The sequence below is a fragment of the Lissotriton helveticus genome, chromosome 2_1, assembly GCF_964261635.1.
Source record: "Lissotriton helveticus chromosome 2_1, aLisHel1.1, whole genome shotgun sequence".
Lineage (NCBI taxonomy): Eukaryota > Metazoa > Chordata > Amphibia > Caudata > Salamandridae > Lissotriton > Lissotriton helveticus.
In genome coordinates this window covers 434113027-434135738 of record NC_136059.1, presented here as the reverse complement: position 1 = coordinate 434135738, position 22712 = coordinate 434113027, and the positions used below count along the sequence as shown (strand labels likewise).

The window sequence follows — 22712 nt, the reverse complement described above, 5'->3', positions numbered from 1 at the left end:
CTCTGATCACTTCTCAATAGATGGCTGTTTCTCCATACCGCCCATCATTCTTCTCCCTATACACCTGTCCTGCCTTCATTTATCTTGCCGAGCAGTCTCTCTGTCTTTCTCTACTCCATTCTCCTCTGTCCCATCTCTTGTTCCATATTTCTCCAGCTTGTCTCTTCACTAAGTACTTTTCACTCCCCTCTTTCTTACTGTTTCTACTGTCCACACTACACCACACCGTCACTTCCCACTGACTCTTTACCTCTCCTCTCCCAGACTAGAATTGGACTGACTTCATTCTACCACTAGTGCCTAGCAATGCATTCAACACAGGTTCTCGTGAAATATTTCTGTTGAACCTCCTTCCAAAATTGCAAGCTTAATGGCTTTTATCAAGCTTACTAAGCCATCTAAGCCATCTAAGAATATCTTTTCTCTCAAAATATTTTGAACAAGTTATTTTTACTCGAGGATCACAAGATTTATTTCACTCTCCCTCTTTTTGGTCTCTGCTTACTCACTATAACAATGCCGTTCTTGATTCACATTATCATTTTTAGATGTTTTCCAATAAAAAACCAACACATTTTCCTTCAGCTGTAATTCCTGACCCCACCTTCATCATACGTTTTCACTGCCCCCTACTTGTAACTCTATCCTCCTAATATATATGAAGTTTTTATTACAATTCTTCTGTTCAGTGTCGGGGGACAACTCCTGTTCCCAATCCGTCTAAGTTTCTTCATGACTGCGTCTTTGTACCTCCAGCCGCAGTCGGTAGGGGAGTACCTGCCGGGGCGGTGACGTGGGGAGGGGGATGGGCAGGGTGGGGGTTAGTAATGTATGGATAATGAAGGATTGCAGGTCAGTAAACATTTAAATAAATCAAACAAACTTGGTTGCGCGCACTGCATCTCCAAATGTAATGCAGTGCACGCAACGAAATTCGTTTGATTTATTTAAATGTTTACTTACCTGCAAACCTCCATTATCCATACATAACTAACCCCCACCCTGCCCATCCCCTTCCCCACGTCACCTCCCCGGCAGGTACTTCACTACCAACCACGGCTGTGTACCTCCCGTCTACCAACTCTCTATTTACTCTTATTCTTACTTTTTAATTGTTTTTTCCTCTAACTATTCCTTCTTGTCTTTATGCAACCCATTCTCTGAGCTCTTTTTCTATTTCCATTCTTAGTTTAGGGTCACTGCAGAAATAGAAAAAACTACCTTGATCCTAAATTCTTTTTATTAAAATACCCAGTTTAATATTTCTTTACATTTAATAGGCCCAAACTTGTATTTCTGTTTTTTTAGGGACGTTTTTGTGTAGATGTGGTCCTGGGATACAAAAATGGTTCAGTGATGATGTTGCCAATATATCTAATTATTATTTATAAACTATTAAAATGTACTTTATATTCTTTACTTTATGTTTTATGTTCAATAACCACTTTTCATTAGTATATGTATCACTATAACGGAATGTAAGCAGAAAATGGTATAGTTAAGATTGTTTGGGCATAAGTGCATTGTTTATTTAGAATGTTAACTAGCATAAATTATAGTTGCTCAATATATAAATCAGAAACATTGAAAGATTGAATAGCTTGACCTACTGTAGGAGACAGAAGCTTAGAAATGAGTGTCATATTCAACTTTGGAACTATCTCCGATGAACTACTAATCGAGGAGGCTTTTCAGAGTTTGTGAAACAGCGACAATTTTGTGCTGGCTTTAATGTATCTTGAGACTTTATAATTTCTTCCTGCCTCCAGGCAAATGTATTAGTGTCCTACTAAATTCTGTGGATTAGTAGGCTTGAGCAATATAAGGTTACAGAAGTATGTTGATAGGGTAAGATACTAACTTGAACCTTCCGGATGTTAACGTGATCATTTTCTGTATAAATATAAATGAAAGTATAAAAAAGTTTTACTTTGACATGAAACTTTAAAATGAATTGCACAATAGAAGAAGCGTGGTCTCACCATAGTTGAACAACTTTTCCATAGGCACCAACTGATACATCGGTAATCAAATCATCGTTTAAATCTCTGTAGCCATCCAGTGATCTGCCAAAGAACTGCAGACCTTGATTGAGTGTGGATCCGGATATTCTCTAAATGAGAGGAACAAGAGAAATTACTTTTTGTCTCAAACATCCTCACTACATTAACTAATAGCAACCTGTTATATCTAGAATCCTTGGTGTGGTTTACCCCCTAACTTTTTGCCTTCAACCCTACTGTTTGCTGACATCGTTTTTGCTGGAGTTAGGATTCTGCATGCTCTACCACTGCTAATCAGTGCTAAAATGTTTGTGCTCTCCCCTTGAAACATGGGAGGATTGGCTTATACCCAATTGGCACATTTAATTTATCTATAAGCCTCTAGTAAAGTAGCACTACCTCTTCCCAGGGCATATATATTAAATACTACTAGTGGCCCTGCAGCACTGATTGTGCCACCCACTTAAGTAGCACTTTAAACATGTCTCAGTCTTGCTATTGCAGCCTGTGTTTGTGCAGTTTTAAACTGCAATTTTGACATGTTAAAATAACCTTTTGCCAGCCCCAAACCATCCTTTTTAATACATACAAGTAACCCCTAGGGTAGGCCTAGCACAACCCTGAAGGCAGGGTGCAAAGTATTTAAAAGGTAGGGCAGGCACTTTTAAGTTGTCCATGTTCTAGTAGTGTAAAACTCTTAAATTTGTTTTTCACTCCTGCAAGAACCACCTTTCCCATAGTATAACATTGGGGTTACTTTATTGCATTTAATAAGCTGTAACTTACAAATGGAAACCGATAACCTATTTATGTTTGGTGTCTTTTGAATTGTAATGAAAAATCCTAACTTATGGTGAAGTCGGATTTTAAATTACAATTTTGAAAAATGCCACTTTTAGGATGTTTCCTTGTTTTCCTGTCCTAGCCATTTAGTGTCTACACCTTGTGTCTGGGTCACATGAGTGTGTTACGTTAACAGTTTGTCTTTGAGTATACCTCCTAGACAGCCACACACAATAGGGAACTCAGGTGTACCTGGATGGGCCATCACTGGCAGAATGAGAGGGAGGAAATGGGCACAGTGCCACTTGCTTTTGAATAGGCTGTGTCCTTCCTCCACACAAAGAGCTGCAAACCCCCTGCAGTTAGTCTGAAGCCAGGGCAAGGAAAGCAAGGCACCTGTGCACTTCAAATGTATGCCTAAAGAAGTTTCTCTCCTCTTCAAAGGCACAACTGGGTATAAATATTGGACTTCAGACACCAACTCTTTAGCACTCTTTTGGACCTGTGGATATTCTGCCAGGAAGAAAGACTGCACTGCTGCTGAAAGGACTGTCACTCTACTGTGCTGCTGCTTTAAAGGACTGCTATCCTGCTGTGCTGTCATTGACCTGCTGCCTGCTGCCATCGTCCCTGTGTGAAAAGGGCTGCACCTGCATATGTTTAATCCAGGACCCCAAAGTGACTCCTACGGCTAGTTATCTGGCCTCCTGACTTGAGCATCAAGGACAGATAGCTCCAAGAACCTCAATCTCAGCACCTGGACTCTGCCATGTGTGAGTCTACCCCACCAAAGGATGGCACGCCGTCTTGGAGCTTTTTGAAGTGGGCCTAAGATGCTCTGCCAGCCTCTGTGGACCTTATGGAACCGACGCATCTCCTCTGCTGCACAGCCCAACCTCAAGCAGAACTAGTATATTACCCCTGTTGCGTGGATGAGACCCATCGTAAAGACCTGCATTGCCTTCACAGCCCAATGCCTCTGGGGAACTGCCACTGGATGATGCGTCCTCAGCACAGGCCATTACATCCCTTGTTGAAGGCAGCCTCAAAGACGGAATCCGCATTGCAGCCTCACAGCTCCTCGAAACCGCCGCATCGCCACATGATGCATCCCTGATGCCAGACTTTGCATTGCAAGAACTCACTGACAGCATCCTCAACAATGACCCAAGACCTCAGTTAAGGCTGCTGCTCGAAGCATTTTCAACGTTGATCCTCGCAACACTCCACAAACCAGGATTTCAAAGAATTTGTTCAGCGGGCCTAACTGGGACCTGGTAGCCGTCCTGGGCTCCACTGTGGTCGGACTGAACTTGTGACTTTGTCCCAGTCTGACGCAACCAGATTCCAGAGCTGGTGCTTTGTACTTTTTAGCACTATTTTCTACTAATTGGATGTTTTTCATTTTGGCTTGTTTTATTTATTTGAAAAAGCTTGGTGTGGGATCCTTTGTGTGTTGTGGTTTTCACTTTATTACTGTTTGAAGTGTTACACAAATACTTTCCACGTTGCCTCTGAATTAAGTCTGACTGCTCTGTGCCAAGCTGGCAGGGGGTGGGGCACAGGATAATTTGTGGTTTATTTATGTCTTACACTGACAAGGTACGGTATTGCTGCTTGACCACGGCTCAGACCCCAGTCAACCAACAACGCGATTTCTTACACAAACCTAATAACTTTTCCATATTACAGCACCTCATAAAAAAACAACGTTTATGCAGGTGAAGTCAAGATAGCCAGGGTTAATTTTCTAAGATTTCTGGATACACCTCAACTGTCAACATTCACCCAGTGGACCCATAGGAATTGAGTAAATGGTAGGCTTGCACGGTGCAATTGGATAGACCTTAGCTAGGAAACTATGATTAATGTCAGTCTGTTCATCTGTAATCTGTACCTCTATCAATATATCCAGAATACAATTGCACCTCTAGAAGGAAACAGCTCATTCCAAACAACAGAAACAATAATGTGTACTTCATCTAACATCTGTTAACTGAAGTGTACTTAAAGAAAAGAAAAAAATGTAGCTTCAGTAAAATGCTCTGTTACACTCATTCATAGCGAGATTGCTGCACTGCATATTGAACAAGCTGTTGGTATGTACTTATACGGTCAACAATTCACACTTATTGAGTCAGCCGAACTTTGATGATCTAGAACGCCGGTATCCTGATAAGTCTCGGAAGCCACGAGTTTATACCTTCAAACTTTCCGAAGTTCAACATTTTTCCTACTGGTGTACAATACACCATTACATAGCTTGTGAATTTTGGCTTCCCATACTTTATAATACCTTCTCTCCCATGTAACCTTTAACTGCCTGAACTTTGATGCCTGAAATTCAGTTGCATCACATTGTTTTTTATGACATTCTACTTGCCTTTTAAGCACCTCCTTGTACTGGCAACAATATTGTGCTTGATTGTGAAGGGGCAGTATTGTTTTGCTAAATGATTGTTGTTTGGCATCTTACCCCTTGGGTTTTGCTCCTTGCAAAGTCTACAGATAGTTATCTGACAGTTTAACATTATTGATCTTTATTCTTATTGGCAGCTAAATGAATTCCTAAACTCAAGACACTCTGGTTCTTAAAATTGTTTTTTAGAAACAGACTGAGGTGAAGTTGGTGGATCACAACTATTTCCACGTTCACTTCATGTATCAAATTTTTGGTCAGGACAGTCCACATTCTTGCAAACACTGAAAAGTGTAGCTAAAATCTCTACACCCATCTGCAGATATATGTGCAAATACTTTTACCTTTCTAGTTTTACAAACACTTTCCTAATACTCAATGATCTGCTATTCCAATATTTAGCAAGGACATATTATATAAAACTCTCTTTATATCTGTCACCCATGTAATGTGTGTGCTTACTATTGTTTATTTGGTCTGTTTTTATTTTTAATTAATTGCATTTTAATTCTGTTTCCCTGTGGTTATATTGTTAGACTTTCTCAGTTCTGCAGCTTGATTTGAAGTACACAAAGGTTGCGCCCAAGAGATGACAAGGGACCGCCTTGTCTATTCTTATGGCAGTCAGTGAAGCTAAGACTGTTCTGTAAAACTGATCATGTGCTGGGGGCTTGACACAATGCCTTAGTTAGCATAATAAGTTTTCTAAATATTTTTGCATTGCTACAGAAAGCCTCACTCTTTTCTCTCAAATGTGTAAATGATCAAGACGTATTAACGAGACATGGTCTTTGTTTCATTACCACATATGCCAGTCGACAAGACTGATGGATTTGCTACTGTGAAACCTCCGGTCAGCCTTCGATTTGGTCCCTAGGGATAAACTCTAGAAAGTCCTCTATGAGATGGGGGCCACTACATACTTAATTCACCTTATTAAGTTGCTACATGAGGAAAACTTTGCGCAAATTAGGAACGGTAAGAATGGGAATTTTACTGTACCGATACCAATTAAGTGCGGAGTACGCCAGGGCTGCGTGCTTGCCCCCACTTTGTTCAGTCTTTATATCAATGGTTTAATAGAATTTTTTTCAACAGAAAAAGATTTTGATGCCCATAAATTAGCCTCCCGCCCCATATCCGCAATGATGTTTGCGGACGATACCTTGTTGGTATCAAAATCCCCTATGGGGATCCAGAGGGTTCTCAATAAATTTGAACTTTTCTGCAGCCAAAGAGGTCTGGAAATTAATCTACAGAAAACTAAATTTATGGCGTTTAATTGCCCCAAAAGTACAAGATCTAACCCTACATTTAATGGCAAACCCCTTGAAAGAGTTACCTCAATCGATTATTTAGGGATACCAATTGCAGAAACAATGAAGTGTGGGGCTCAAGTTAAAAAATCAACTCTTAAATGAACGCATTCCACAGGAGGCATCATGAAGGTCTTTTGTAAATCTAGCCAGAAATTATTGAACCCGGCCATTGAAATTTATAAAGTACTAGCTCGGGGAGGGGCACTATATGGTGCAGAACTCTGGGGGCATGTAAGCCAAGGGAATCTTATCCAAGTAGAGAATAGTTTCCTCAGACAGCTAGTAAATCTCCCACAGAGTACTCTGCTTATTCCTTTACGATTAGATTTTGGCCTTATGACTATTGCGGATATAACAAATTTGTAACCTTTACTCTACTGGCGTGGCCTCTGGGTTACCCCCGAACTTCTACCATACAGGGAGGAATTAATGGAAATATTGAAACTGCGAGAGGCTGCCAAAATCCCGTGGTTTTCCCATATTAAACACTGGCTAGCTCGTCTTGTGATGGACGAGCTTTGGGATCATCCAGAGTCCGCTTGTGCCGTCCAACCCAGGAAATTATTGAAGGCATACTACGAGGAGCACAAACTATCTCAACTTCACGGCTGCCCCCGAACAGGTAGATTAATTATAGCTTTTCTAGAAATTAAAGATAGGCTTAGCTTTGAGCCAGTTCTAGACGAAATTAAACCAGCAACGGCTAAAAAGCTATACCTCCAGTTTAGGTATGGGACCCTCCCTCTTCGATGTTTTACTTATAAATGAGGGGATACGCAAAGTGTAAACTGCCAGGAGTGTGATTGTACTGAAGAGACAATAGTGCATGTTTTGTTTATCTGCCCTGCCTACCAAAAGGTAAGGAAACGATGGCTGATCCAGATCTGTAGGAACCTAGGAACTAGATGTTGTTCTGAGGCTTTCAGGATACTGAAGTATGACACTAGTATCCCGATAGTGTACTCAGTCGCTGGGTTCCTATTTTCTATGTGGTGCACGCGCCGAACATACTTGAAAGCGTGAGTGAGGAGCCATAGGGTCTCTTCCCTGACGGATATGAATTACTCCAATATATTAATCAATTAGTAGCTGGACAACAATTATAGTATCCAAGCCTGTCAGTTTTAAAATCAGGCCTTGCTTTCTATTAGAATAATTTAAGATTGTCGTTGGACCTAGCCCTTAGTATAGAGAATTTTGATTCCCAGGTAACATGTATGTAGAAAGATAAATTATAGGTCATCCTTTTTAGTATGCCCGTCAGGTAAAAGTTTTTAAGTAATTTATTTATTTATTAAGTAATTTGCACCTCTCGAGCATGGAGCATTATAGACTGCCATGAACTAACCTTTGCTTTTTGCACTCTCTAATGATAAATTAATTTGACGTGTATCTCTCTTTTTAAGTGTGTTGTATAGAAACTTTTTTATCAAACATGCTTATTATCGCTATTGTTGTAAATTTTAAATGCAATTGTTATATTTTGTGATTGCACTTTTGAGGTCATGTTGACCAAAATAAAGTCTTTTCGAAAATGAAAAAATGCTAATGTGAAATGATTGTTACTTGACCTGTACAGTCAATCTTAACTCTCCAATTATTGACCTGTAATCTTGGTAACAAAAATAAAAATTTTGATTTAAAAGCGATATCTATCAGTTTGATATATTTATTGTTTTTCCCATTATAAAAGCTAATAATTCCATACTTTGATGCCAGAGTGGAAAAAGTAGCAATAATAATTCTGTTTCATCATTGAATTCAACAATATGCTGTGGCATTTATTGTAAATTTCAAAATTGCATTTAAACTGTCTAGTGAGATTTTGAAAAACTCAAGCATGAGAAGTATGCTTGTTCAAGTCACCGAAATATCTCTAATTGACTAATATTAAAAAAATGCATCCTTAAATTGAAGCCAAAGTTTGATGGTAGTAGAAATGTATGAATACACATTTAGACCAGACACCTAAAATTAGAAGACAACACTAATTCTTACCTGTGAATATTTGTTCCTTATCGTTCTTTTATGCCCGTTGTAAACGTAGACAGCACCACTATTTTGGTCCTCTAAAGGTGCTCCTACTATGACATCATTGAAGCCATCCAAATCAACATCTGAGAGCTCTGCAATGGCAGATCCGAACCGAATGTTCTCCAAACTCTCTGGACCTTCAAGGACCTCATGCTGATCCAAAATTCCCTTTACAAAACAAAACAAACAAACAGTCAAGGATGCTAAAAAAAGATATCAACTTTGTCAAACAACGCTTAGAACATTGACCTAGGCAAGATGGTTGGAGGACTTCCTGCACTTTTCGTGTGACATCACACAAGAGCGAAGACCAACTAGAGACAACACATACAGGTCTATCATAGAAACCTACCAATACTTAAAGTGAATAAACAATTAACAAACAACATTATTTTTCCCAACTGAATACGGTTCCCACAAGTAGAAATCATAACATTTAACTGTTCCGGGGCAGAGGCTGAGGAGCCTGATTTAGAAACCGTTTTAACAACTGCAAACCCTCTCAATCAATTTAAGGGTAAAGAAAACATTTAGGAATTATTATTTGGAAGGGGTGTGGTAAGGGCGTTTTGTCCAAATACTGGTTCCTTAAGAGATGTACTAATGTTTTGCAATCGAAAATCGGTAGCAAAACACTATTATTTTACCACCAAATCCAAAATTGTTTGTAAGCCATTTAGAAATGAGAAGGGGTCACCAGAGGGCCCCTTCTCCTCTGAGAATGTTGACAAAAACCTGTTTTGGGAGTAGTAAGAGGTACAGTAAATTACTGACTAATCCAAGAAAGCTTTATTGGACTTGTCTTTTTTCTTTTTTTTAAATGTGGCCTCTTTTCCTTTTAGGAAACAGGCTGCATTAAAAATAAAAAGATTGCTTTATTTAATAGCAATCACAGATATGGTCCTCTACTGACCCCAGCAGACCAACATGCCTGTAACTGTAGCCAATCGTAGTGGGCCGCGATTTGCTTCTGTCATATTAATAAGGTACTTCAAATGTCAACAAACTATGATTCGGCATTTTCTGAACAGACCTATCAGTACACAAGACGGATCACAAAATTCCCTTCCATTCTCAATTTGAGCCACTTTTTAAAAATGGAATTTTCGTATAATGAATAAATTAATTAACTTTTCAGTGGAATCAGTAGGGACCACTTGAATTGATTACAAGGAAGTTATCTGTCAGATTCAAGAGTGAAAAAAATCAAAATAAATTGTAGGCAAATGGAAGCTAGAAGTTTAGATGTATTATTTATGAATGAACTGTCTTCCTCTTGACAGTCAGGCAGCACACCTCTTATCCTTCCTGCCACTTAAACAGGGCATTGCAAAAGGCCAGATGTCTGCGCAGGCTCATGCACAGAGCGAAAGCGGCAGAATGAACAAGCGTTTTATAAAAAGCACGAAATGTAAAAGACCAAGGGGCATATTATCAAGAACGGGCGTTACATTATCGCCGCTTTTATCAGCAGGAAACTGCCGATGAAGACATTATCGCCGCTTTTATCGGCAGGATGAGAAGACATCTAACATGGGCTTCGATTGGAATTCATAGAGCATATTATCAAGCACATTATCGCCGCATTATCGGCAGTTTCCTGCTGATAAAAGCGGCGATAATGTCTTCACATCTAACATGGGCTTCGATTGGAATTCATAGAGCATATTATCAAGCACATTATCGCCGCTTTATCGGCAGTTTCCTGATGATAAAAGCGGCGATAATGTAACGCCCGTTCTTGATAATATGCCCCAAATCCTATATCTTTGAAAGTGTGGATATAATTGCTGTCCTAAGAACAGAAATACCAGAGAACCACACTCTCCGGAGCTCTCAGTGATAGGAAACTGCTTCCCAAGACCAAGTGAGCCAAATAATGATGCTGCAATTTATGCGAACACAGATTGCACAAATAGCTGCTTGGGAGAATCCGAAATTGGGAGACGTTGCCTTTGTTAATGATACTGAAACCGTCTGCTCCCGGGAGGTCTGTACTGCTGCTGTGCTAGATGTGGGTTCAGCTGACATATGAAGGAGCTGGCCATTTGTTTCTTTGTAATGGCAAAAGCAAAGGTAAACAAATAACGAATAGGCTTTTATTCAGCCCCAAATTCACTTGCAAGGTTTACAATCTATGGGGCATATTATCAAGGGGTTTATCTCCGCTTTTCTGGCTTTAAAAGCTAAGAAAGCGGAGATAAAATTATCTCCCTATCAGCAACAGTGTGCTAACACGCAAATTCGCATGTTAGCACCCTTTTTCTCTACGCTTCCCCTTGCATCTCTAATGAGATGCAAAGGGGCGTTCCAGTGAAAAATAATAGGAGAAATGTTGTTAAGCGACATTTCTCCTATTATCAAGGATTTCGCTAACCCTGTTAGTGATAAAAAAAGCAGCGCTAACCGCTGTTAGCACTGTTTTTTTTACACCTGGTATTTTCCTGACTTAGCCATGATATCCTATGGAAGGTGGATATCATGGCTAAGTTTGGGAGCCCCTATCATCAAGCTAACGCCAAACTTCGAGAGATTATCGTTGGTTTTCCAGCGATAATCTCTCATTTGGCAGGATTTTTATCACTTCTGAGATAAACCTTGCTAATAGCAAGTTATCTCTGCGATAATATCCGGCGATGCTTAGCGTTAAAAAATTTGTTGCTAAGCATTGTTAGCGATAAATATCGCTAATCGTTGGTAATATGCCCCTATGATCGTGGCACACAAGTGCCAATTGTCTCCAGTTTTGAGATGGTCATGCGGGCTGTTGTTATATAGTATAATTAATTTTCCCTTGATAACCTATTAACCAAGTGCTAAAGCACACTGAGATTTGAGAACTGGATTGAATAATTACTCGTTGTCCTTATGATAAACTAAGATGTGTTTGACCATTTTTACATGCAAAATACGCCACAATATTGAAAAGATTGAATTTGATTTTGTGAAGCTGAACATCTTTCCAATTTAATTATTAGTAACAATTAGTTTTGTGAATTTTGTTTGGAAGATATTGATGAGTGAATACAATCTTTACTCACCGATCATTGTCAGGGTTATAGCAAAACAACTTCTAAGGTGTCATGTTGGCCCTAAAGGTAGAGAGTTCAAGTTTCTTGTTGAATATATCCATGAAGGATACTCTTAGGTGGCCTTCATTTTTCTAAAAGTCCCCTTGATCAGGACTGTACTTCTACCGTGTTTATGCTCTATACAATATCTTATAAAGACCACTGAAAATTCCTCTTCTCCATCAAGCCTATTCCATAAAAGGTGTCAAACCTACATTTCAGTCCTACATGTCATCCAGGCTTAAATTACACTAGGTTCACAGGGAAACAATGTGGATCTAGCCAATGTTCCGAGTTAACTCTTAACAATACACAATACACATTCATGTGAACAAGCAATTAAATTACATGCTATCTTCTAAGTGCAGTCACTCATCTGCAGTAACAAGGAACATTCAGAATATGTCGTTTGTGATGAATGTATTCATAAGTAAGGGCCTCTGGTCAGATGAAACCTACAGGAATCTATTTAGAGGGTAATGTATCGTAGGCTCAAATGTCTTGGGAAGTATAAAATTATGTGGATATTAATTAACCTCTTGAATTATTTATGTATTGTCTTTTATTTCTCCAAATCGTTTTTTTAAATATTATATTGGGAGTGTGAATGTACCAATTAATATACCTGGTACAGTTCACATGTTAATAATGTGGTCCATTACTAACAGTTAAAATTTTATTAAATATATATTTTTTTAAACTACCAATTTTATTGAAAATATTTTAAACTGGCCTCATCTTGATATAGGCTTTTGCCTCAAGATTTAACACGTTACAATTAGAACATGTATCGTTCAGGCAGGTATGCTGCAATGAGCCCTCATAAATAGGGATCCTGTATCTAACAGCATTGGATAAATAAGGACCACACGCCATTGCTATTACAAAGAACTCTAGTACTTTAACATGGACAAATATGCCATTATTCAACATGGATAGGACAGTGATGATGTATGTTTGTATGTATGTATCTATGAGGTTTTTGCACAGCGCAAACCTAGCCAAAAGGCAGTGGAGCACTGTATGGGGTCAAAGGTAAGAAGATGTACAATTGACAGGTGTCTGTATTTGACTGTAGGATGCTCAGTCATCAGACTGGTATTCTGCCTATTGGCTTTCAATTGTTAAGACATATGCATTTTAGAATAATAGGAGAGTCAGAATTGTGTTAGACCTTTTGGAATATAAGCACATCAAATATACTGTACCTTAGTGACAGAAAATAGATAGACTCGACCCTCTTCCTTCTTTAGCCCGTTCATGAACATTGGAGCACCGACTAGTAGCACATCGGTCACTGCATCTCTGTTAACATCGACTGAGCAAATTACGCTTCCGAAGTAGGAGCCCACCTGAAACAATTACAAACAGTCTCACTGTTACAATTGTCTCTACTAATGCATCGTCTCAAGTATTGAACAAGATGGGAGACATGAGGCCACCTTTCCTTTAACAAAGAGCATTGAGGCTTCCTAGAAATACTGTGACTCGTGATGTAAGACTAGCACATCCCCTAAAAACAGCCAGGGCTGTTATATAAACACATGGGATGGTTCTGAACAGATCCGCTAGTGTGTTTTTAAGGCATTGCCAGTTTTTAAGGTGCATACATTCAATTAATAAATTATCTGGGACAGTGCAGGAGCTGCAGACAGGACAGCTTGGAACAAGGGAATGGCAACCAGTCCTCCCTTTTTCAGAGTTGTGCTGTTTCCAGCTCATATTCCAGTATCCAGCTGGAGAGTTTACCCTCCAGCTGATCCAGTGTTTCTTTATCAGTAATGCTCCCACATCTACATATCATTTAAAAAAAACGTTGTTTGACCACAAACCATCATACATCACCCCCTATACTGATATTAGTATCACAATTAAAACGTCATACCAGGATAAAAAATCTACTTGGACACTCAAACTGTCCGTGAGCAGTACAGAACAGCAAATGAGCGCTGAACACAGGATGCCACTAATACTATAAACAAATATCCTAAGAGTACTCCTGAAGACTTGTAGCAGGCTTAAGTCCGTGGCAGTCAGAGATTCTCAGGAGAACTCCTGAAAAGAGTTTGCCAAACATTTCTTTCTGTGAAAGCAGAGTCAGCTGTACAACTCACAACTAATTGAGTGCCCCCAATCTTTCCATGGCATGCTCCCCTTGGAACGTCAACTCCCTGCCCTGTGAGTAGATTTACTCGGTTGACATTTCACAATATATTCGTATAATATGCTTCAATTAACAGATTCACAGAGTGAAACTCCCCCTTTTGTGAATTTTTTGCTTCTGTAAATCAAGCCATTGGGCGAAATAAGTTCAGCATGCACATGCAAATAAATTTGGAATTGGGCCATGAACTCAGGCTGGCGGTATCCAAAGGTTTCACAAAGAAAAAGGGCTGCATCTTTGCACTGAAACATCCCCTAGAAACTTCCCTTATTTCACACCTGGCAAAAATGACATAATATATAAAAATATGAAAGTGGGACTTTTGCCACTACTGCCTTAAGTAAGCTTATGGAGTGGTATTTACCTGCTCTCCTCTTTGAACCTGAATGACGGTCACATTTCCCTGGGTATTCACATTGTAAACCACCACTTGACCTGTATAGTTAGATCTAGGTGCACCAGCTACATAGTTGAGCGTTTTCTCGGTGGCAAGTACTGCTACAGAATAGCCTAGAATATACAGAAATATGAAGAACAAATACGTTATTGCGTGTATAGAGGATAAATGTAGCAAGAAGGAAGCTTGAACATATGTATTTATCAAAATTAGACAAATAAATTATAATAGACATCAAAACATTAGTCTTACATAGGCATTTTCAACACTTCTCTGAAAATGCAGATTTCTAATGTTACCAACAATGCCAGAAAGCATTATGTCAAAGTCAACATTTAATTTTTACCACTAGAATAATCGATAAACCAAATACTTTCCAGGTACTCACAGAGTAAACAGTGCAAATATATTAAACGTGTCTTCACATCAATAAAACGTTAACTGACGTGTAGCAATGGGTATTTCTTGTTGATGTTATGATCCAAGCATAATTAGAACAATAACTCCCATCAGCCTAAATGAGAGGAGCTAGAAAACAAATCTCCATTGCTGAGCAAGCTCTTGGATTACCTTCTAGGGAGATTTACAAGCGTAGGCAAGCTCATGTCACGAAGAAGGAAGGAAGGGTGGGATCTAAGTGAAATCCTCTCTGGAAAAACCACAATTTGACATATGCATTTTTGAACAAAGAACTGTAACGACAGACGTCATTACATTTAAAGAAAGCGAAAATGCTTCCTGAAATTCTCTCTTACATTCTGAGACATTCTTAGTATAGATGTATTGGTGTTGGCTTAGCTGTTGACCATTTTAATGGCAAGTAAGAACGCTAATGCTTAGGTATGATTCCTCTTCAAGGAAATAGCATAAATTAAGTGTTTCGCCTATTACTCTTAACAGAACCTTAACGATAGCCGCGTATTACCACGTGCTGAGAGTAATTCTGCTGCTGCACTAATGCTTTCAAAATGCATGCGTTTAAATCACTGCAGCAGTTTCAATATGGGTGAATTTCCAAAAGTGATCCTAGGTACTGATTTAGAGCTTCATTGATGGGCACTCTATCATTGTACCCTACTGCTCTTGCAATTAGGCATACATGTTTGTGATAGAGTACCCATCCGCCAAACTCTCAATCAGTCTCACAGCACCTCTTCTGCCTTTTAAATTTGTAATTGATATTTATTTATTGGCTCTATGAAAATTTAAAACCAAAACACAACGTAAAGTACATATAAAACATCAAGGAAGATGTAATCCATACATATTGTGCCACTACGACCATATAAACAAACACTAAAAGCATGTTATTTGACACTGGGGCATTTGAAGTTGGCATCGAGTTTCTTCTATACTTTCAGAGCAAACTTCATGCAATGAACTCTCAATTAGTATATTCACCTATGATCGTACACCAGAGTACTAAAAGGTGATAGTAACAAAATAAATCTCGATCCCCTGGCATCTTTGTGAGGGAACACAGAAATGCTACTGTTCCTCCTGTTTGAGCGCTCAAAGCCAACAAAAATGTCATTTAAAAACTCCTAGCTACCATCTACTGTGTGGAACCGGAATATAGAATACTTGGGGGCCATCGTAGAAAGGGACCGCCCGCCATAAGGGCGGGGGTCCCGTGGGGGAAATTAGGATGCGCCCGCCAAAGTGGCAGGCGCATCCTGTATTTTTAACATTGCAGCGGGCAGTTAAAAATACATGTTGTGCATTTCAAAGCACAACTTGACAGGCATGTTGTTCTTTGAAATGCAGGGGGGTACCTTAGGTACCCCCCATGTGCACCCCCCGGAGTCCCTGGGGGCCCGCAACGGGCCCCCGCAGGTGGACTCTGCATGCCTTTCCGTGCTGGCAAAGGCATTCCCCAGCGCACATCGTAATATGGCTGGCGGTGTCAAACAGACACCGCCACCATATTGAAGCCTTTTCCGCCCCGGTCGCAAGGCGACCAGGGTGGAAATGCGGCGGACGGTCTTTCCGTACGCCGCGGACCCCCCCAGCCATAATAATATGGCGGGGGGTCATTCAGGCACAGATGGAGGGCGGCTCGCCCCTGCCTGGCCGGCGGTGGCTACCGCTGGCCTGGCGGGGGCGATCCGCCCACCATCCTAATGGACCCCTAAATATCACAACTTAATATAACATTGCTAAAATATTAAGAAGGTAAGCATATATATGTAGGCATGCATTTGGTATAGTTCGCGTCATATTTATGTACTTTGACAATACATATATTGTCTAGATGTGTAGATTTGGAGTTAGGAATAATAAATATATACCAGTATATACTTATCCCCTCGATATTTTAGTTGCCTTTATTTGTTTGCCGATATTCTGGCAGCGGTATTATGGAATCACAATATTTAGTATTCTATAATCTGACATGCAACACCAATTAAACTGAAATCCAGCCACTGTGAGCTGAGTAAATTTAAGCTTTAAAAACTGTTTCCTCCCCCTGAAGTCAAGGAACATTAAGATGATTGTTTCTTTTAAACTCGTTATAGGTAAGATCGTTTTTTTGCAGCGTTCACAATCAAATTCCTTACAACCCTAATTCTGAAGCTTCAGCCTTCCACAGATATTTGATTTCTAAATGAGTCATTGGTCCCGACATATAGTAGTAGCAGATGGAAAATAAAAGCGGAACAGGACTCAGAATTTAAGAAAAACATGTGGTAAATGGCCAGTTAATTCTGGCACCTGCACTTTATTCCCAATTCCAGCCCTAAAATGTGTAAAGTCCAATAAATGGGTTGGTAATTCGATCAAGTAAAGATTATACCGGGCCATTTTTTACTACCCCATTTTATTGCCCATTTGTAATGGAGCCGTGCGTGTTTTGAATCCCGGCCAGACTGAAGATGAGATCTCTTTTCTTCTTCTTTTTCCATTTTCAATAACCATTTTACAATACCAGTCTTGCAATAACTGCTGTACATTTTTCCTCCGAAGGAGCAGATTATCTATCAAATGATATTATATGACACCTACTTCAGAAAGGAGCTCTCTCAAAAGAGAAAAGAAATATTTATTATGTGATGTATTGAGAATACAACTGGATCGGCAATCCCAGGTGAGAACATCACACTGGTGAATCAACACAAAATAGCCTTATCATCCCAAGTATAACGTAGTAATTCATCTTTTTTAGCCGATTGACTTTTAATAACACTGAAAAACCACAGGTTGGCGGAATCAGGATAAACTCTGCAGTTGTGGGAACCGGGGTTTAGGGCCATTGATGTAGATACTTCATCAGTACATTAAACCTTGAGGGAAGAGTAGAATCGAACAAAAGAAGAGTGTGCCCTGTCGTTCCATGAAGGCCACGGCGTGTGTGGCTTGCCTATTGCCTCATGAGGCACATCCAGTCATTTCGTAGCACTAATGGCTGCTCCACATGAGGCATGTATGAAAAAATAAGGAAAACACAGGTATCGTCAAAGGCAGACGGAGCATATACCCTTTGCGTGTTGAGAAGCGAAAAGACACAGTGACACTCGTGAGCTAGCTGGTATGCCAAAAGTAAAGAATCGTGATAAATAATGCAGAATAACATAGAATGAATGACATATTTTTCCTCTGCAGACTTTTGTTTAGGGCGAACTGACAGGATGCAAACGCTGGGGCCTATTCACAAAAGCGATTTCGAGTATATAAAATAGTACTGATGTAGAACCCTTTTTCGCACTCAAAGAAATCTCTGTGAATTGGCCTTAAAACATCTAAAATGAGAAGAAAATTTGACAATTCATATACAGTTCGTACAGATAGGAACAACAGTGCCCTCTTTTCACTTTTACCAGTGGCGGCCAGGACAGGTAAGAGCGGTGCACAGTGTGGCGGGCTGGGTCAGGGTGGGGAGGGAAGTCGACAAATGACGGGATAGGTAAAATTAAATGAAAAAATAAATAAAACCACTTAGCTTGCGCTAGCGTATCTTGCGCTCGTCGCATCGAGTCGGCGATGCAATAAGCGCAAAGGGGCATATTTACAATAACTGGCGCATCCCTGCAAATCAGCCCGGATGCGCTAGTTATTGTGCGCCACAGCTCCGCCATCATGGATGCATCACATTTATAATGCGGCGCACCATGGTGTAAAAACGGCACAGATGCGTGACGCATCTGTGCCGGAAAAGTGACGCATTGCTGGAGTTGCGTCGCAAGCGCGACGCAGCTCCAGCAATGCTCTGGAGGCCCTATCTAGTTAATGCTGCGTCAATCCTTACGCCTGCTTCAGGCAGGCGCAGGGTTTTGACGCAGCATGGGCCGAAAAGTGACTGAGTGAAATCTTGCAGATTTCACTCAGCCACTTTTAGGAGGCGTTCCTGCGCCGGAACGCCCCCCCCCCCCTGCAAAGGAACGCCTACATGTGGCAAAGGTCATTACAACGTGACGCATCTCATAGATGCGTCACGTTGTAAGTACCCCGCACCATGGACAGGATTTGCGCCGCTGCTGCGTCACAAGAGTGACGCAACGGCGGCATAAATGAGGGGCAAGGGGCTTGGAAATCTGCCCCACAGTACGTAGTTTTATTTATTTATTTAATGTAACCTAACCTGTCTACACCCCCCACTCCCCACCCTCCTACCCCTTCCCGCCTTATCGCTCTTACCAGTGCCGGCCGCCACAGACTTTTTTCTAAGAGGGACTTTGAGTTTTGTTGCTGCTTCACAAAAGCATGTAAGAGTGTCTAAAAGAGTACAACTCTAGTATTATTTCCTACATTCATTGTACAAAAGTATGCAGAGCAGAGCCCATCTGGGCAATTTCTCAATGTATGAGTCCCTTATTTTGCTCTTTAGAGTGTCAGTGTCAGTGAGCCCAGAACACTGTTCAGCAAGAGATGCTATCATTAATAATCTAATACTACAATTATTACACGGTATAAGTCAAAAGCAGACTGCTATTTTCAGGCATACACGACATTATGTTCAAGAATGATTGATTTTTGTCATGTTGTTTTCGGAGCTTTTGCTAGTAATCATATGATACTGTGGTGAAGACTTCCTGTATGCAGAAGGCGATTACAAAAAATGTGCCAGAGCCTTACCTAGGTAAGAACTGTGATTCCGGTCCTGCAGAACTTTTTCGAAGGCATCATTTGGAAGGATAACATCTTTATTCGGTGTTTGATGAACTACCGTTCCAGTCCAGTCATAGGCCCCAACTGCACCTAACATCATAACGTCCTATGAAAATAAATGGCATCAGTGAATATAAGCACACGGATTTAATTTTTGAAGAAACATTCCTCTGCTACTTGGTATTTTTTGCACACTTCCATCTATCCATTAGTCTCTAATTTTGTCTCCGAAGTTTACAAATGAAGTAGGAAATGCCTCATGTTTGGGGGTAAATGGTAACCCAAGTGTGAGACAAGGTCCCATGTTTAAGAATCAGAGTTGGTGTTAGGCATCTGAATGGTTCATGTCACACAGTGGGTAACCCACAGAAAGCCCATATTGTGTAAGTGGTGAGCCATTACAGTGCTCCAAAAATTTAGGAAGTACTCTGGGGGTGATTTACGAAGATGTTGCGCCGTGTTTGTGTAGCAAATCAACGCAAAATATTTGTTTTGCAATTTACTTTCTAGCGCAAAATTTGTTTAGCGCTGGAAATAACGAAAAAAACTAATGCACAGCAGCGCATGGTGCTCCTTTACATTACTTAGTGCCATGGGGGCGTACCAAGTGTGGAGCATGGGCGTCCCCATGCAACCATCCAAGGTTTCTCACGCTAAACCCAATTCACTAAATAATTTACATTGGTTTTAGCATGAGAAAACTGTGCCCTTTTAAAGTAGGTGCACGGAAGGCGAAATGGTTTCATTTCTACCTCCTTTTCCAACTTTGCATGTGTGCTGCACTGTGCAGCAAGCATGCAGAGTGGGAAACGCTTTGCATCTTGTCTGGGCATGGTATTGTGTACAGGAAGGATACCCTTCCTGTACAAAACCTATGCTAGACTCAAGGAGACACCCTTTCACCATGGCACAGAGGTGTCTCCGTGGTGCACGGCAGCTGATTTCAGTGCTGGCGCTAGTGAGAGGGGAGGAGAGTGCCTTATTCTTGTAAATAGGGCGCTCTCTTCCTCGCTCCTTTTCACTTAGTGCAGCGGAGCGTTTGCCGCTGCTGCATTGTGCTACGTGACAAAATAATAAATCTGCCCCTTTGAGTCTGAGGTGCTGCGCACTGGTGTAACGAAAATTGAGGGGGCCTCCCTGCAAGGTATGTGGAGGGCCCCCCTCCAGGCTCAATTAGGCGCTCTCCGGACAGAGTGCAGTGCCGAGGGGGCCCAGTGGAGCTTCGGACCCCCCCCCGCACCGCGTGTGCTGCGGGGACCTGTGTTACGCCCCTGGTGCTGCGGGAGGGGTTTCTAGAAAACGTACAGACCATTCTCTGCCGCATTTGTATTTAGTCGAGAGGATTGTGAGGAAGGTGAGAGCAGCAGATCACAGGTAGCAGGCGGCACTGTGGGGCTGCAGGTCCTTGACTAGATGTTCACATAGTCTGGGGTGAGGCCGGGCAGTGGCATTACCACAGTATTAAACTTTGATCTTTCTTTAATCGGCTGCCATTAGAGGGTTTTCAAAGTGATTGAGACATTGTCAGGACAGTATTGTTGTGGACCTTCAAGAGTCTGTTGAATGTGTAGTTGGGAGTTCATGCAAAACATTGCAACTTCAAGGATCAGGGTCGTTTTGTGGATATTTTTATTTTTCCGCTGGTGAATAAAATGCAAAGGATGTACAACTTCAGTTTAGATCTTGTACTTTTGTGTTTGGAAAGCGACAGACTTGTCAAACAGGACTCCATACGTGGATCTGTGGGAGCACTGTGCACATCCAGTTGAAAAGTGTTGATTTGCCTAGACATAACAGCAATTATTTCTGTCTTTGCCCCTTTGCGAAAGTACCAGTTTTGGTGCACCCAGGGTTGTGTATGCTTCGGAAAGAGTAACGCTTGAAGTGGGTACACAGGTGAACATATCTGCATTGTGATACACGCTTTGACACCATTCAGTTCAGCATTTTTGCACTGCTTGTAATTTTTTATTCAATGATCTCCATATTATGTGAGTTCACTTGAAATGCACCATCTTTTTTGAAGTTCCAAAGTAAAGCACTACAGTTGTCCACAAATGTTTATCTCAGTCCATATTAACCCCTTGCATGCTGGTGACGAACCCCCGCCGTCACGCCCGCGGTGGGCGTGTGCTGATGACGGCTGGGGTTCGTCACGGCCCGCCCTGTTCTTTTGTTTACAGCACACGGGGGAAATCGCGGCCGCAGCGAAGGGGTTAAAAGATGGTCACTGTCTTCTCAGACTAGGGTTCTGTGAAGACAGTGTGTGTATGTCTGTGTTTGAGCGCCATGTTATATATGTTGGGTGAAAGGGGTACCATGTGTGATGTGAATGATTCCCTATGGGTAATACATGAATATCTGACAGTATGGTAAATAAGATTGGCATCTTACTACCACCTCCCCACACCATTTGTAGATTTGGCGAAGACTACACCTGAGGAGGAAGCCTCTTGTGGAAAAATGTGGTTAGCCCTTTACAGATTATGTTTATTACATTGTTGGGTGTCACCACCCTCCCCCTTTAAATCAATAACCCATTTTTGACAGTTTGTAAGTAGAACCATATTATAAAGTTTCCTCATAAATACATTTTAGATGTTGCTGAATATTCCGGTGGGAGGGTATTCAGAGATCAGCTCATTGGGGTGTAGAACCCGGGTGAATGTCTTTGAATGGGTCCTTTTAAGGTTCTTGTGAATGGGTCGCCAATCCCTCAATTTTTTCCCTTGGATGTTTGTACCCTTCATCTTTAATAGTCAAGGTGATGAAGGTATAGTACACCCATGATTCTGGTGCATGTGCAGAGATTGCATCTATTAGTAGAGAGCAAACCTCCCTGGAAAGCAGTGGAGCGCTGAGGAGATTTGTGATCCGAAAGAGTAGTGGGTCAGACATATGGCCACCTCAGCATACCATATTATTTAACAATTACTAACAACTAGGCAATGGCTATTAAACCAAGTATGACAACACTTCCACTGTGCTACGTATTGTGGCAATAAAGCATGGTCTGTGATTCATACGCATACAGTGCTTCATAGGTGCATGTTGCAGATCTGCAATGCTAATGGAATGCTCCTGTTCAACTGAATGCCATGACTGAAACCAGAAAATCGAGGCTCTGGGACAATTTTGTTTCTTTGTGCTCTTTCTTCATCTGAAGTGCCATTATTTCATACTCAATCTCTATTTGAATCTATCTGGTGGAATGATTTTAAACAGATCAATATTTAACCTTCAGTTGAACAAAAAAAGCAAAAGGTTCACGTGATAAACTTTGAGTTGGCTTGAAAAATAAATAGAATAAATTACCTTGTTCTGAGAGTATTGAGCACTAAATCCAACCTGTGACATTTCCAATTGGAAGGTATCTCCCCCCTGAACTGTACCTGTCGCAAATAAAATATATACAA

General features: G+C 40.8%; 1 protein-coding gene across 1 annotated transcript in view; it reads right to left on the bottom strand.

The window, feature by feature from the left end:
- Positions 1-22712, bottom strand: part of ITGA2 (integrin subunit alpha 2) — a 683385-nt gene that overhangs the window by 262136 nt on the left and 398537 nt on the right. Inside the window, exons 10-15 of the mRNA XM_078675061.1 lie at positions 22612-22688; positions 19264-19402; positions 14158-14303; positions 12838-12981; positions 8523-8726; positions 1983-2113 (exon numbers count right to left, since the gene is read on the bottom strand). Coding sequence (XP_078531187.1) covers positions 1983-2113; positions 8523-8726; positions 12838-12981; positions 14158-14303; positions 19264-19402; positions 22612-22688 — 841 coding nt within the window. The remainder of the gene's footprint in view (positions 1-1982; positions 2114-8522; positions 8727-12837; positions 12982-14157; positions 14304-19263; positions 19403-22611; positions 22689-22712) is intronic.